Source organism: Cebidichthys violaceus, unplaced genomic scaffold (genome assembly GCF_023349555.1).
Source record: "Cebidichthys violaceus isolate CVI_PGR_0920_01 unplaced genomic scaffold, fCebVio1.0.p SCAF_16, whole genome shotgun sequence".
In the NCBI taxonomy this organism is placed as follows: Eukaryota; Metazoa; Chordata; class Actinopteri; order Perciformes; family Stichaeidae; genus Cebidichthys; species Cebidichthys violaceus.
The window spans coordinates 4762412-4779946 of record NW_027176329.1 but is presented as its reverse complement, the minus strand read 5'-3'; the positions used below and the strand labels follow the sequence as shown (position 1 = coordinate 4779946).

General features: G+C 42.3%; 2 protein-coding genes across 2 annotated transcripts; one reads left to right on the top strand and one right to left on the bottom strand.

Moving 5' to 3' along the window:
• LOC137872568 (tubulin beta chain-like) lies at positions 1-8180 on the bottom strand. The gene is made up of 5 exons (XM_068710844.1): positions 8019-8180; positions 4717-4825; positions 3800-3910; positions 3342-3586; positions 1-2443 (listed from the first exon to the last, which is right to left on the bottom strand). The coding sequence occupies exons 1-5, from the start codon at positions 8073-8075 to the stop codon at positions 1631-1633; spliced, it is 1335 nt and encodes a 444-aa protein (XP_068566945.1). The 5' UTR covers positions 8076-8180; the 3' UTR covers positions 1-1630.
• A 1558-nt stretch (positions 8181-9738) lies between these two features.
• flot1a (flotillin 1a) lies at positions 9739-17245 on the top strand. Its single transcript, XM_068710845.1, has 13 exons — positions 9739-9894; positions 10413-10469; positions 10804-10879; positions 11462-11552; positions 12747-12890; positions 13020-13139; positions 13358-13453; positions 14497-14649; positions 14769-14950; positions 15500-15545; positions 15647-15784; positions 16118-16282; positions 17185-17245. Exons 2-13 carry the CDS (start codon positions 10427-10429, stop codon positions 17203-17205), a joined length of 1275 nt encoding a protein of 424 aa, XP_068566946.1. The 5' UTR covers positions 9739-9894; positions 10413-10426; the 3' UTR covers positions 17206-17245.
• Positions 17246-17535: the final 290 nt, after the last annotated feature.

The following is a 17535-nucleotide window of genomic DNA, read 5'->3' as shown; positions in this document are numbered from 1 at the left end:
TTTTATTTCTAGTGTTTCACAGTCACTGGGATCCAAAGTCAAACTGTTCCACAGGATTTCAAAAAGGTAATAACACAATGAAGCACAAACACACATAAGGACAACACATGCTGAACACAAATGGCTTCTGTTTGACTTGAATGCATACTTTAGTGGCTCAGTGTAAACATTTATCAGAATGGTAAATCGTGCACTTCTTCACAGGACTTCATGGGATCGAACATAAAAGTGCAAATTGTTTTTTCCTTGGCTGATTCATGGTTCCAATCCAACAGCAGCAAAGCTCAGGCCTTTTTGAGTTCAACATATCAGGAAATAGAAAACAGATCAGTGAAAGTGAAATAAGCTTTCCATGAGCCGGCAGAACATGTGCAGCGTGTGATCCTCCTCATGACGTTGGCTGGCGTCTGAGAATAATCCTGCTGCTGCTGCTGCTGCTGCTGCATTAAAACTGTCAACATGTATCTCAGTGAAGTCAATTTGTTTGAATTTAACGAAACCGACCTTTGTTCCGTTTGGCAACTTTGCAGAAGTTGAAATTACCGTTATATTATATGTTGAATTGGCTGCAGGCTCTGCAACAACAACATATTAAAACATTTGTCTTTCTTATTTTTGTGCTTTCTGAATAAAATAAAAAAAAACTGATTATGTGAATTTCTAACATGAAGTTCTTCTCCATTAAAGGTAATGTTACTACATTGTGAGAGAAAGAGCTCTCTGTTTAACAGGAATGGAGAGAGGTCTTTAACTTGATGTGGATATAAAAACCCTGATCTCTGGAATGAAATGACTCTATTAGCCATTTGTGATCAACGTTAGAGTCCTTTTCGTGTCTACTACCAACATTCACAATGATCTCAGAGTGGATCTTCAAAGCTCATGAGTCGTGACAAAAGTAACGAACACATTCATAGAAGCAATAAACACTGATAATGGCGTGATTTCACATTTCTGAAGCTCACTTTCAGGGTTACAGGCCTGGTTTAAGCCACATTTACAGGGATTCTAACACATTATTTTACTTCACGCGTGATTAAATGCTTTCACAGTGGAATAAAAACTGCTGACAGTGCTGCTGCAAATCAGTGAAGAAGCGCATAGATTTAGTTTTCTTCCAATGACTGCAGAATGCTGCAAGAGGTAATGTCACGTCAATTATATTCAGTAAAATGTGTGAATGAATTTAAGTGTAATATTGCATTTTAAATCAGCAATATTACACATTTGTTCAAGGAGGAATTAACTTCACTTTACAAAGCCGCTTTGTTTGTTTCCTTATAGTAGTTTTAGTTTCCGTCTCAGTAAACAGTAAAAATGGTTCTACATGATGGAAGTGTAAGCAGTGCTTCTGATCTGTTTATTTGCTGCAGGACAAAAATGTTTTTTGGGAGGCTAGTGTTGGTAAAACTGCCCAACATGGCGTCACAATAAACGTTACACCATGGCACATTCATTTTTTAACATCTTTCTCATCCTGCTTCTCTTTCACTTCTCTGCCTTTCATTTCTGCAAAATTTCCTATCGCAATATTTTGTTCTTTTTTTCTGGATTTTTCGGGTCATTAGCTTCATCTCTTTCTTTAGCTCATGTGACATCGTTTCTTTTTGTTGTTGCTGTTGTTACTATTCTATGCATCCTCTTCCACGTCCTCCTCGAACTCTCCCTCCTCCTCGGCCGTGGCGTCCTGGTACTGCTGGTACTCGGAGACCAGGTCGTTCATGTTGCTCTCTGCCTCGGTGAACTCCATCTCGTCCATGCCCTCGCCGGTGTACCAGTGGAGGAAGGCCTTGCGGCGGAACATGGCGGTGAACTGCTCGGAGATGCGCTTGAACAGCTCCTGGATGGCCGTGCTGTTGCCGATGAAGGTGACGGCCATCTTGAGGCCCCGTGGCGGGATGTCGCAGACGGCCGTCTTCACGTTGTTGGGGATCCACTCCACGAAGTAGCTGCTGTTCTTGTTCTGCACGTTCAGCATCTGCTCGTCCACCTCCTTCATGGACATGCGGCCGCGGAACACGGCGGCCACCGTCAGGTAGCGTCCGTGGCGAGGGTCGCAGGCGGCCATCATGTTTTTGGCGTCGAACACCTGCTGGGTGAGCTCGGGCACCGTCAGGGCGCGGTACTGCTGGCTCCCCCTGCTGGTCAGAGGGGCGAAGCCCGGCATGAAGAAGTGGAGGCGGGGGAAGGGCACCATGTTGACGGCCAGCTTCCTCAGGTCGGCGTTGAGCTGGCCGGGGAAACGCAGGCAGGTGGTCACGCCGCTCATGGTGGCCGAGACCAGGTGGTTGAGGTCGCCGTAGGTGGGCGTCGTGAGTTTGAGCGTGCGGAAGCAGATGTCATAGAGGGCCTCGTTGTCAATGCAGTAGGTCTCGTCTGTGTTTTCTACCAGCTGGTGGACTGACAGCGTGGCGTTGTACGGCTCCACCACTGTGTCCGATACCTGAGGACAAAGACACGAGGAACACCAACCGTCATGGCGGGACTAGACACATGTAGTACACCATACTGCCATTCACCGGTCAATAGATCACTCTGTTTTCCCCACAGATCAAAGGATTCAGGATTTACAAGTGGCAACAATCACGTTACTGGGTAGTTTTGTGGCTGTCCACTTCTATTTGAGACTGCTCACTGATGGAGGACAATGCTGCAATCTCATTCTTTCAGACTAGTGGGGAAAAAAACATGCTAAATACAAATTTAGGTGTTTATTTCACTACTTTGTCTATTTACGTATTTAGATTTCTCCTACATTCAGCAACAGTTAGCATTAGATAATGCCTCATTTGCATATTTGAACACTGCATTTTTAGAAAACTTTCCAGTTTCATTCCTCTCTATATTCTGAAGCTTTTGGTTCTGAGGGGTTGGTTCATATATCATTCATTACATACAACATGTTATTACTAATAACATGGAGAACTTGGATTTTTGTATGGCTGTTGACAGTATTTTCTGATTTATGGAGTGATATGCAAAATTTCAACAAAATGAAACAATTTTGAATCTGGCTGTACCCAGTGTTTCAGAAATGTGTGCAAATTAGCACATATTTGAATAAAGCCTAATTTGCATATTCAAACTTCTAGAACATAAAATGATTTTCTTATTGCAAGTGATCAACTGAGGCAGTTCCATGGTAATATCTATTAGTTACAATGTTTCACCTGGAGTGTCTTAATATTAAAATCAATATAGATGGCACTCACAGGATAAATCATTAATCATATTCCACTGCATTCAACTATTGGTAGCGCTATAGGATGGTATTGATATTTCATTTAAGTAATGAGATCTAGTTTTTGCTCTATATGATGGTAAAACATTGGGTGCGTTACCTTAGGAGAAGGCACCACGCTGAAGGTATTCATGATGCGGTCTGGGTACTCCTCCCTGATCTTGCTGATGAGCAGGGTGCCCATACCGGAGCCGGTTCCCCCTCCCAGAGAGTGCGTGAGCTGGAAGCCCTGCAGACACTCACAGCTCTCTGCCTCTTTTCTCACCACATCCAGGACCGAGTCCACCAGCTCTGCCCCCTCTGTGTAGTGACCTTTGGCCCAGTTGTTTCCTGCTCCACTTTGACCTGAGGAACAAAAACCAGACGCTAGCATCTTTTCTCAACAACCAAACCAAACCCAAACCCCCTTGTGGCTGCAAGCTTCCAGGTGTCCTTCAGCGAGATGGTTAACTTTCCAAGCTCCACGTCTGCTGTTTTGTATCCCACCCTGAACCCTGACCTCTGACCTCCAGTGGAAAAGTGGGCCGCATTAAAGACTCCAACTCCGTGTGGTCTTACCGAAGACAAAGTTGTCAGGTCTGAAGATCTGTCCAAAAGGTCCGGAGCGGACTGAGTCCATGGTGCCTGGTTCCAGGTCAACTAGAATGGCCCTGGGCACATACTTGCCACCTGAACACACACACACACACACAGAAACAAAGTGTCAGCACAATGCGGCATGTATTCAAACTAGAAAAAAGTTGAAGGGTACAGACCGACTTAAGACAGGCTGGTATTGTACATACAGGATCGGGTCGACTCCAGTCACTGTTCTGACTTGAGTCACATGTCACATGTCACGTCCATCAAATATTTTTTCACATTATCAAATTATTTGCAGGCAAGAATGCTGCAAATGGCTCATTGAGTTGACGTTGTAAGTAATGACAGTGTATTTAAAAAATGAACCTCGTGGGCTTTGATTTAGCAGAACTGTGCAGTCTAACGGCTGGTGTGTGGATGTAATACCTCATGTGGCCACTGAGTGGAGTTGAAACACTGTAAAACTGAGGGAAGTCCACACACTAGTTTGTAATGGTAAAAATAACCATAACTAGGCCAAATGAGCAACAATATTGCATGTTCTCTGATCATGTAATACAGTAGCTACTAGTAAATCTGTGGTTTTTGGTCTTGTTATAAACAAACATTGAGGGTATTTGGCACATGTATAATGTTCCACTGTTGTATTAATAGCAAAATGCATTCTACTATATGTAAAGCAGTACATTTAAGCATGAAATGTGGTTTTTCCAGAAGTAGTTAGTGTGAGTATCTCTTTAAAGGCCAAATGGCCCTCATAATGAGTCTCATCATGTTCACATCAGGTCTGTGAATGTCTTTTTCTTTTCTTCTTCCAATTAGCATAACATCAGTGCGGTTGTATTTTTCTCCCCTCATGTGATCAAACACAGACCTCGGTGTGTGTCACCTACCAGTGGCCTCGGTGTAATACACACTGATCCTGTCCAGCTGCAGGTCGCTGTCTCCGTGGTAGGTTCCCGTTGGGTCGATGCCGTGCTCATCGCTGATCACCTCCCAGAACTGAACACACAAACACACGGGCCAACGCAGCATCAGCAAAGACGCACTGTGCTGTAATGAAGTGCTGCTATTGACAGATGTGTGTAACTGTGTGTTAAAGTCAATTTGTAAGCGTTCATTGTTGCATAACCTACTTCTGAGCTTCTACTGAAACCTGATCTTTTAGCAGCCACCTTCAACAATCAATCCGTCACTTGGCTTGAAACCTGCAGCGTCCGTGTGCAGCTTTAATTAAGATGAAATGCTGTGTACTCACTGGAGTTATTCAGTCACAGTTCTGGAAACATGTCTTAGAAAAGAGGTGTCTTTGTGTACTGATTAAGGACTGTAAGTCAATTTACTAAGGGGAAAGAAGAGAGTGGTTTACAATTACTCCTCTGCCATCTGATCACCTGTTGCGGTCTCAAGATCACAGACAAACAGCAACATGTTCTTTAAAACGGTTTATTTCTTTGAATCTGGTTAAAGAAGGTTTCTTTGTTGCAGTCAGCAGGCTGACTGCCTGTCAGTATATAACCGTCAGTATTCTCCAATCGTCATGCTGACTAAAAGCTGCATTTCATGGATTCACACTCATTGCATCGAGCTGCACGCATGTTCAAATGTACAAGCATGCAGCGACCTGTCGCAAATCCAATTTGATCTCTCTAACCCAAAGGCTGTTTGAAATGAGAAGGGACTGTAGCTTTGATCCAGATCACAGAGCAGCCGATATATATATATATATATATATATATATATATATATATATATATATATATATATATAAAACCATGGCCCTAACAGAGACTGTACAGCTTATAAGAGTACTGAAACTCCTTGTTCCACTCTCAGTCTGAGGGTCAGTAAGAGCAGAGCTTTCTCAGAGGATCCAGTCGGCCTCGTTTCTACATGCTGAGACATTAACGCCAAACTCAATTAAGATACACACACAGACTGTCTGTCACACCAGCTCAGTCAGCTGACCCTAATCTGTGCAGGACTGTGTGTGTGTGTGTGTGTGTGTGTGTGTGTGTGTGTGTGTGTGTGTGTGTGTGTGTGTGTGTGTGTGTGTGTGTGAGCTAAAGCATTTTATTGGGGCTAAAAGCAATAAGAACACTGAACAATAATATAATTGAATTCCCTAATGATTTACATTTACACTATCTGGCTTAAAATACATTGTGACGACAATAACGCAAACTTGTAACAATCAAAGTGTATTACAGACTTTACAATGAACAGGAAAATGAGGAGAGTCAACACACCAAACGAGTGGTGAAACCGATCGGTTCTTTCTGTTGGAACTCCGTTGGGTAAGTGAGTGAATTCAGGCAGAATTAATCCGTTGGGAAATGAGGATGACCTCAGCTTCACTAAATCCTCTGCAAATGCACTCGTCTTCACTGATTCGGGAGTTTTGAGCCAACCCGTATGTTGCTGCCACGTCTCTCGTTGCCCCGCCAACAACCCCCACGGGGCAAATCTGCTGGATGGGTCATATAAAGACGCTATAAATCTCTGAAATGAACAGACTTCCAGATTGTTTTTCAGTTACAAAAGCAATCGAAGCTAAAGCTGAAGGTGTTTTCAGTTGATGAGGCGTATTTAAACCTCTTCTCAGGACTGTGTAGACTACTTGAGTGACATCTTTCTGTTAGCTTCAACCTGAGCAGAGGCGTAATCAGTGAGGAAACACCTGTGTGTCAGTTCAGAGGCTTTAAAGGCCTGTTTGTGATGTTTGAATAATGGACATGTTGATAGACAGCAAATGGCTCTTTTGGTACTTGATTACTGACTGGTTTTACACAACAGGTCTACTGTACATCCAGCCAACACTCTGTCTGATTGTAGGGCTGAAAGCAACCATATCATTTACATGAACAATCAAGGATTATTGTCTTGATTAATCCATCAAAAGTCAAAAAAATTGTGAATTTGCTTGTTTTTGTTCAACCAGCAGTCCAAAACATACATTTCAAAGACATTTAATTGATCAGACAAAAACATAAGAAAAAAACATTTGAGAAGCAGAAACTAGCAAAAAAAGTCAATATTTTATATATAATTTTGATTGACTGGTTGCTCTATTTGGCTGGCAGTGGATCTCTGGGTGGTGTAGGAACAACCACAGGACATTTAATTAGAGCACAACAGCATAAAATAGAACTTATTTTCCTTATTTTTCATTCTATCTATGTGTAAACAAAGTTCTCAGGCTGTCTGGTGTCGCATACATGTGATACACCGACAGGAGAAGCAGCTATTTAAATGACCTCATCTGTGCCTTTAGAGCAGACACTGAGCCACTTGTTATCTCCCCCTCCCCCCACTGCGTTCCTCTGCTCTGCCTCAGCAGATTTCTCCTTTTCTTTTCACCCTCTCGTTTTCTTCTTCGCTATTTTTCTCAGAGACAAAGAGTCCGGCTCACCAGGCGGTCCACGACAGCAGCTGGCCCGCCGCGTCTGCTCAAGTCTGGCCGGCTTCATTCATCACGGATCAGTGACTTGAGTCTCTGTTTTGCCAACAGTTCCAAATGTGTGACTTGTTACTGTGTTCATGTGCGAGATATGATTTGTTTACATCCCAGAAATACTGCATCACTAAACCTTTCCTATGGGCCGGTCTTATGTATAGTGGTTTTTATTTCATCTTCTATTGTGTCACTCATACAGAGTGCTTGTTGGGCTATTAGGGTAGACCTTACTGTACTGTCTGTGGTTTTATGAGCCGTCACGCCGCTGAGATATTTCAACAGTGATTCATTGTTTCCGTCTGGTACTTACAGAATAGTATCATTCACTGTCACAGTAGGATTAAGTGAGATTCTCTATCTAATTTCTATTGTGAGTGGAATGTTATTTCAAAATAAATGGTTGTGGTAAACCATTTACTGTGTCTGATACAAAAGAATGAACTTTTAAACAAGTCAGACTGAAGATAAATTAGAGAAAGATGGGCCCATTAAATAGAGTGTATGAAACAGAAGGATGGAGTACAAACAATAGAGCTGCACAGTTACTGGTCCTATCTGGTTCTATCTGTTATATACAAACATGTACTTCTTATGTTTTGGAAGATACAAAAATGTAGCAGTTGATTGAATTTTTGTTATCAATTATTTTGTGAAACAGTGAAAACAAACGGCAACAGGAAGGCCTCTTTCAAAAAGTTTAGTTAATTGAGTTAATTACTTCTCTCTACTTCTTCTTACCTTTGCACCAATCTGGTTCCCGCACTGGCCGGCCTGGATGTGCACGATCTCCCTCATGATGGCTGGTAGTCAGTGATGAAAGTGAAGCGCTGGCAGAGGTGAAGAGGCGCTGCTGACCTACTGACAGAGCACACACACTGTCCCGGACACACAGACGAGCTGCACACTGTGTGAGCTGCTCTGAGTGCTGTGGGCGGGGCTACGGCCTTGGGATGCGGCCAGCACGCTGTTCATGTTCATGATTGGCTGCTGGTTGTGGAGCCCCGGCGCTGATTGGATGAAAGGGCAGATTTCTTTTTTCTAAAGGGGTTTCCTTGTCTTAACGGCAAGGACCGGAAAAGAAGAAAGAGTGATTTTGTCATCACTGCCCCGTTGGAGCCCCACTAACCCAAATGAATCAATGCAGTCTAGAATAGAACAGAATAGAACAGAACAGAACAGAACAGAACAGAAAAGAATAGAATAGAACACAACAGAACACAATAGGATAGGACAGATTAGAACATAATAGAGTAGAATAGAACATAATACATTATAATAGAACATAATATAATAGAACATACTAGATTAGAATAGAATAGAACAGAATGGATTAGAATAGAATAGAACAGAATAGAATAGAACAGAGTGGGTAGATCATAGTTAATTTATACAATTTTATAATGAGGCAATAAAATCCACATGTAATGATATTTTGGCATTGTAGGCCATATATTTGCACCTCGTTGTTATTGTTATCTTAGACTTTTATACTCGCACTATTCGTACTTTGTACTGCAACGATGATGAAAACAGTTTTACAGGCCTACTGCGTATTTAATGTGTGGGCCAGAAAGAGGATAGAATAAAATAAAAGAGAACAAAAGTAGTTGTCTTGCTATAATACAGGAATTATCAATCATCATAATGTAAAGAATGATATCTCCTTGTGTTGACCCCTCACTTAAACAGATACAAGATAACCCTCTGTTAATGTTCAACTCATTTTACACATTTATCAGGAATTGGTCTGCTGGAAATTACTTTCAATTCATGCTTCGCTGGAAGTCATGTAGGATTTTCAAGATCTGACTTTTAATGACAAGAAGAAAACTGATAATCATAAAAGAGGGAGACACAAATTATTAGAATTGAAGATTCAATCCTGTTTTTTGTGCATTTATAATATGTACTGTATAGTTTGTCATGCATAAATCTAACTTTGAGTTTGGACCATATTCGTTTACATGGTGGATGGTAGCTATGGTTACTTCTTGGATCAAAGTATTTTACAAGCCCATTTGCCAGTAGTGGAAAGTACCTTAACGTGATGCTCACATTAATGTATTCATGATTATAATACAATAATATGATATACATGCGTAGGAAATGTGTACTTTTACTTTTTGTACTCTAAGTAAAATTTCATGGTGTATAGTTTATAATAATTTGTATAAAATGTTCAAAATACATGCCTACTTTTTGAATGCATTACTTTTACTTGTCAGAGAGTATTACTACACAGAGATATTGCTACTTTACTTTTCCTGAGGTCAAAGATCAGAGTACTTCTTCCACTAGAGAGGGAAACTAATTGAGGACGCCGCTTCTCAGCACACACTGAGGTCTATTTATGGCGGTTCGCTACCACGCCACTAGATGGCGGACGCACACAGTTTGAATGATGTGCGTGCTGCGTAAAAGCCGCGGAGCTGCAGTCAGTCTGTGACGTACTGTGTGGACCGCGTCAGCCAATAGTACCTGACATCAGCGTTTAACGGGAATAAATGTAACCTGGCACCAAAAATTACATTAAATTGAACCAAGACAGACAGACCGCTACTCATTCCGCCATTTTCACCCTACTACCTAACCCACATCGTTTATAGGCTAACCGGTAAGTGTGTCGCTGCACTGCGCCTCCAACCACATCCATTCTGGAGTGTAAACACAGCTGTGGTTGACAACCTGATTGAGGTAACGGATAGACAACTAGCCGCTAGCTGTTTGCACAGAGTAGCGTTGCTCATACATGTTTTCAGCGTCATTCTTCCGTCATAAGCGGCTGTAGTGTGTAGTGTTTGTGTTACTCTTGCGGCTCTTCTTGCACATTTTTACTGCGCAACATGAGTGTGAATTAGATTTGAGCTGGTCAGGTCTGCTGTCTGGTACCCATCACAACCCCCCCTTCATCACAACAGACTGTTACTCATTTTTGGAGGCATTATTATTTCTAAAATAAGAATTTAAAATACACGTGTGTGTGTGTGTGTGTGTGTGTGTGTGTGTGTGTGTGTGTGTGTGTGTGTGTGTGTGTGTGTGTGTGTGTGTGTGTATAGTAGAAGTCCAAACGATTCCTTTACAGTGTTCACGGTGTGACTGTTATAGTGACTGGTTTCATGTTTTATTCCTAAGGGGGATCGACAAACATGTTCTACACCTGCGGTCCCAACGAGGCTATGGTGGTGTCAGGTAAATGATGGCAGCTTACAGTGACACCATAATCAAGAGGATGTCATTCTTCTTTTTAATTATTATTATTATTATTATGAATTTCCATCCATTTGAAGGGTGTCATTCCTAAGTGAACAAAATATCCCTAATATCCAAATATTAAAAAAACAAACATCTGTGATAACATTTTCTAAAAAGTTTGAACACAAAGTTATGAAATAGGAATTGCTCGATGCTATTTAACGGGTTTATGGTTGAATGTCTGATTCTGAAGTGAAACATGCAGAAGAACCCCTAAAGCTAGAAGCACAGCGTGAGTGACTGCAGGCTCTGCTCCGTCTCTGTCCCTCAGGGTTTTGTCGTTCCCCTCCGCTGATGATACCTGGAGGCCGAGTGTTCGTCATCCCGTGCATCCAGCAGATACAGAGGTTTGCAAACGTCACCGCCCGCTGCTGTCTGCCCGTCTACAACGCCTGCCGTCGCTGCTTTTTAACTTAATATATTATTACCAGATTGGCAAACATGATAAGATGGAAAAATCACTGCGGCGGCATAAAATCCAAATCCAAATTGTAAATGAAAAAAGTAGCTTACTACAGGACATTTTGATAAAATGATAATAAATCATATAAATATGATGTGCAATTATAGTGCCAGAATGACTGATGGACACATATTAAAAACAGTGGCCATCTCCCTGTTCTTTACGAAATAAAAATGATTAGTAATATCTATATTTTGTCTAATAATATGATTTGTGCTCTAACAAACGGACTCCAGGACTCGTTAGGATCACATGCTGCTCCTCTCACATCCATTTCAGCTCATCATCTGGCACCAGACTTCATGTGTTGTTTGTCTGAATGCTGTAGCTGGCCTCGATCCTGCACCCGTGAAATGTATATGAGTCCGAGCGCACGGCTGAGATTATTACGCTTTAATGTATACCATTATAATAATCGATCAATAATCATCTTCTCCCGTATGTGCCTCGCCATGCCTCTCTCCAGGATTTCCCTGAACACTCTGACTCTGAATGTGAAGAGCGACAAAGTCTACACCCGCCACGGTGTGCCCATCTCCGTCACCGGCATAGCCCAGGTCAGTGTTCTCTGGGTCGTCAGTTACCGTCTGAACGCGGCTACACTGTAATAACGCTGTAGCTGGAAGGTTTGTATGGCTCCTCCACGTCTGATTTCACATGACTCAGGCTACAGAAATGCGTTTTGGGGTCAGTTACACACATCATCACACATCTCCTTTGCATAGAGTTGATCAGGTAGTGGCACCGTTTTTAGAGTGACCTTTTATTGTAACCAGACCTGTGTAACAATCATCACCCACTCCTGTCAGCTGGACCGATCACTGCGTTCAAGTGCTCACTAACACGGATTCAATCTAATTTGTGAACAGAATTCGAGAGGAGTAAAACTTTTGTGTCCAAAGAAAAAGTCTTAGATCTTATATTTTAACTCGTGAAAAATGAGAGCAGAAACAAAAGCGTTGATATTTTTGTTGAGCGCAGATACATGTAGCAGCGTTTACTTGTATTTGCTGTCATGAATGAAGCCGCCTGCTGTAGAATTTTACAATCTCAGCGTCACTGATCAGTATTCCTATTCCTATTCAAAAGTAGTTGCAGCCACAGATTTCTCATCTTGCGATGATTCAGTGTTATGATTTTTAAAATATTTATTGGTTTACATTGAAAAACAGCTGGTTTACATTGAGTCCTGCTGGACTCTTGATTAGATAGATTTATTTTGAACGTGTAACATATTATGAGAATACAGAACACGATTAACCAATAACATGAATGAACAGTAACCATATACATCAAATTCTAAATAAAACAAAATATATGTTAAAGACGATTAGGCAGAACTAAACACTTAGAAAGTCTTATGCCTTTCTATGATTTAAATAATGAACTTAATGTTTATCACATAAATAATCATCTTCATATATATATAGATATACTATATATATATCTATATATATATATATATCTATATATATATATATATATATAAAAACATTAACCACAATGAGTGTCACAGTCCAGAGAGAGACTCGGCCCCTTCCTCATCCCTGTACCTCTCAAAAACAGTGTATTATATTCGTATTCAATCATTCCATTAGCTCACCTCACAAATTGAAATACACCTGCTCTTCCTGGTGGTAGGAGCACAATGTTTCATTTCCTGGTGGACATGGTGAATGAGCCCAGCGGTCATGTGGTCGACGTGCGTCTCCGTCCTCTTCACGATAAACGGGCTGCTTGTTTTCCTGCAGATGAAGATCCAGGGCCAGAACAAACAGATGCTGGCTGCCGCCTGCCAAATGTTCATGGGGAAGTCCGAGCCCGAGATCGCTCAGATCGCCTTGGAGACACTGGAGGGACACCAGCGGGCCATCATCGCCCACCTGACCGTTGAGGTATAAGTTGGTTGATGGTATAACAGTTTAAAAGTCCTCATCAGGAATTAAACCACATTGCCATGAAACCGTGTCAGCATGCTACTTGCCTTGTTCGTGACAGATTTACATTTGAAATTCCTCTCACAGGAGATCTACAAGGACCGAAAGAAGTTCTCCGAGCAGGTTTTCAAGGTGGCTTCCTCAGACCTGGTCAACATGGGCATCAGCGTGGTCAGCTACACGCTCAAAGATGTTCACGACGACCAGGTAACTGCACACCTTGCATTGTCATTTTTAGAAGTGGGACATTTTATAACTACTTTTTATTTAGTGGGTTTGTTGGTCCCTGAATTTTTTTTTAACAAATTGATGATTGATCGCAGACCGTCATGTTAGCACACAAATAAAAGGCATTTTTCCGTATGTTATTTAAATTCTGTCTAGAGTGAAGAATGCACCTCTAACTGTGACATCTCTGCATTCAGGATTATCTGCACTCGCTGGGGAAGGCTCGGACAGCCCAGGTTCAGAAAGACGCTCGCATCGGAGAGGCCAAGAACAAGAGAGATGCTGTGATCAGGGTGAGACATCATACCACGCTGTCTCCATCCTCCACGATATTAATATGCCTGTGAACGCGTCTTGTTTCCTCACAAACATCAGCCAATAAACAAGGTTTTTATTTGGAATGCGTTCCAACATAAAGCCATCTTGGTTTTTTAGAAGTCTGTTTTTAAAGTCGGTTCTTGTCCTTAGTCCATTTTGCTCAGTCTGTTTAGCATCTTGTTCATCCTATTTTCATGAGTTATGGAGTGCTGCAGGAACGAGTCCTACAACCCAGAAATGAGTCAGCATGTTTGCACTTGAGTTATGAGTTATCTGAATGGGTTTTTGGTTAGATGCCTGAAATAAGGTCTGTGGTTAACACAAGCTGAAGAGATTTTATCATTTTGTTTAACAAAATGAAATGTATGTATCTTTAAAAAGTTGGTTGCTAACAAGAGGCTAAATGAGACGACTAAACGTCGTCATAAGAACACTAGTTCTCCTTTAGCTTAGCGGTGGTGACATGAAGTCATGCTGTACAAGCTGTGGGACGCTCTACCAACAGTTAAAGAACCCAGAACTTAGGTTTTATAACTACATATGCAGCAAGCATTTTGTTGAAATGTCAGTTTTAGGCTAACTGTATTTCTGTAAGTTAAGCTAAATCATTTTGACAGCAGAAAGCTATGCAGTGTCACGTTAGCAAGTGCCTAAGCTAACTACAGTAGCTTGCTGCAACACATAGCTAATGGACAACTTCATCATTTTAGATATCAACTGAACCTCTGGGAGACATAAGTTGCTACAACAATCCTCAGACATGCTGAGATGTAACGTTTTTTTAGGCTAGCTGCAGCCACCTGGTGGCGTTTCAGCCCCTGGTTGCATATTGTGGCACCGCTCCGTTTTTAGAGTTGTCAGTTATTGTCCTTGGTCTGGTTTACTCAGTCTCCAGTGATATTTGTCTAAACCATATTTTTAGCATCTTCATCCTGTTTATCCTATTTTCAAGAGTTTGTCCCATTGATCTCTCTCTCTCTCTCTCTCTCTCTCTCTCTCTCTCTCTCTCTCTTTGCAGGAGGCCCATGCGATGCAGGAGAAAGTTTCAGCTCAGTACAAGAATGAGATCGACATGGCGAAGGCCCAGAGGGACTATGAGCTGAAGAAGGCCGCCTATGACATTGAGGTCAACACTAAGAAGGCGGAGTCAGAGATGGCCTACCAGCTGCAGGTACACAAGAGCAAATAAGAACTGGGTGATGGTTAATTGCCGTGCATAACACTTTTACTGACTGGATCGAACACTTTCTGGCGCTGAACAACGGAATGTTCCCCCTTGCATTCTCTCAGGTGGCGAAGACGAAGCAACGCATCGAGGAGGAGAGGATGCAGGTCCAGGTGGTGGAGCGGACGCAGCAGACCATGCTGCAGGAGCAGGAGATCACCCGCAGGGAGAAGGAGCTGGAGGCCAAGGTGAAGAAACCGGCGGAGGCTGAGAGGTACCGCCTGGAGAAACTGGCCGAGGCTCAGCGGTGAGTTGTTACCTCACGTGTGCTCTTCCAACACGACAGGGTGATGTGGTGAGTCGGCAATTTGGTCATTTTCCATCCAGCTCAAAGATGCCCGGATACTTCTCCTCTCAAGACCTCCAGCTTCATCTGGTTCTTTGTCACTTGAGTCAATTTGCACATTCCTTTGTGATGTAAATAAAGTGATGGTGTAAAACAATATTTGCCTATAAAGTGTAGTGGAGTAGAAGCATACGGTAGCAGAAAATGGAAATACTAAAGTAAATTACTAGTACCTTAAAATTGTACTTAAGTGCAGAACTTAAGTAAATGTACTTGGTTACTTTCCAACACTGATTAAAAGGTGGAACTTTTTTACAGCCAATGATGATGTGTTTTTAAGAAAACAAAGTGAATGTGTCATAGTGACAGAGTGAAGTCATTATAATACCGTACTTCTTTTGACGAATAAAGATAGACCATAAGCCCTGTCTCATGTTGTAGTATTGTTCATGATATAGTAGCATCGTGCACTATTTGCTGAATCATCTGTTTCCTTCTCTCTCTGTCCAGTCTTAAGTTGATCATGGAGGCGGAGGCCGATGCCGAGTCCATCAGGGTGAGTCGCAGCTGACCCCCAACTCGGCTGCTTTCTAAATACTTTAAACTGGAAATCGTGTTGAGAATGTTGTGAAATATTGGTCCTCTTGTCTCCGTCAGATTAAAGGTGAGGCCGAGGCGTTCGCAGTGGAGGCCAAGGGTCGCGCCGAGGCGGAGCAGATGGCGAAGAAGGCAGAGGCCTTCCAGCAGTACAAGGATGGAGCCATGGTGGACATGCTGCTGGAGAAACTGCCTCTGGTGAGATGCAGCATGTTGTACGGTCCATTACAGCCCATTTATACAACACTGCTGTTTGTCCATCTCTGGGTTACTTATTGTCTTAATGTCTTAATTACAATTCAGAAAATATCATAAAAATAACATAAATAATACATTAAACTAAAACCATATAGCCAAATAATTACGATCTTGTGTAAATTAACATTTATTAAAAATCATATATGGCATATAAAACTCCACTGCTTTGTTGCACATTTCTCACAGTCACTTCGTTGCTTAGTGTCCTTCATGTTTCATCTGCCTATGAGGAGGTGAAGGTTCTAACGTTTGGTAATATCTGTGTTCCACCAGATGGCGGAAGAGATCAGCAAGCCTCTGTGTGAAGCCAACAAGGTTACCATGGTGTCCAGCGGAGGCGGGGAGGTGGGCGCCGCCAAACTGACGGCAGAGGTGCTGGACATCATGGTCCGCCTCCCCGCGGCTGTGGAGAAGCTGACCGGAGTCAACATCTCCCAGGTAACACATCCACACACAGCACTGTTAATTCTCTGGACTCGCTGACTCTGGTCTGTCGATGCGTGTCCCGTCAAATGCATCGTGGAGGATGCGAGAGTGGATCCTCCACGAGCTGCAGTCATTGGTTTGATTTTGTTGCCAATGTGGAGGCAGAAGAAGTCACAAACACGCTGACACACAAACAGTCCTGGGGCCGTACTCACAAACATTCTGAGAATACTCTGAGAGCTCCTCACTCCGCCTGAACATTACTAGCAATGAGTGATTTAGGAGGCAACTCTGAGCAAGGAAGGGACCTTAGTGAGGAGGTATGGTTGACTCCGTTGATAGGTATGAGGCATTCTTAAAGAGGTGAGAGTGGTTGATAAAAAAAAAAACGCAATCTTGGTGAAAGTGGGCATAGAATGGACAGTGAAATCAATAGACCTAATCAGAGAGTGTAATCTCTATTCAGACAAAGTATTTATGTAATGAACATAACATAACACTAGTTGTAAGCCATAGGCCTACTTTAAAAGTAGCCGACAACAAAATCCCAAGCAGGCCTACTTGCGCAGTGACCTATTCACACGCTGCTAGTTGTTATATTTAGTTACCATGCTGGTAATTTCACTACTTAATCGATTTGATAGCTTTGCCGCATGTCGTCTTCTCTCTCTCTCTCTACTTTCCTGTCAATCCTGTCTATCTAATAAAGGGAAAAAATGCCCAAACAATGTTTATAAGAAAATAACTGAGTGAGTCTGAGCCACTCCGTAAATAGGCTTAAAAACTCATTAGAGCTGCAGAGGTAAGTTAAAACGAGAGTTATCTGCATTTATTGATGTAAAAACTTGAAAGACAGACCTCTCTCTCTCTCTCTCTCTCTCTCTCTCTCTCCTCTCTTTCCCTCCATTCTGCAGGTGACCTCTCGTACAGGCTGAAGAGAATCGAGCAGTCTGGTGACCAGGCAGAACCCCCCCCCCCCCCCCTCTGTCTTATCAGCTGGACTCTGCATGAGTCTGTGAACACTTACACAGTAACACAGCCCGACTCCTCTACTCGCATGTCTGTCTTACATCATCTGGTCAGCTGTTTCCCGTACGTAGCTGTCGACATGTTGCTGTGCTGTGAACACATTCCTCTTTTAGTTTTTTTCTTCTTCTTCTTCTCTGATACCCTTCTGGGTTTAAGTGTTGTGCTCAACTGGCTACTGTTACAGTTGTTGTTTCACTTACTTGTTTTTTAGTCAGAGTTGAGTTATTCAGCATAAA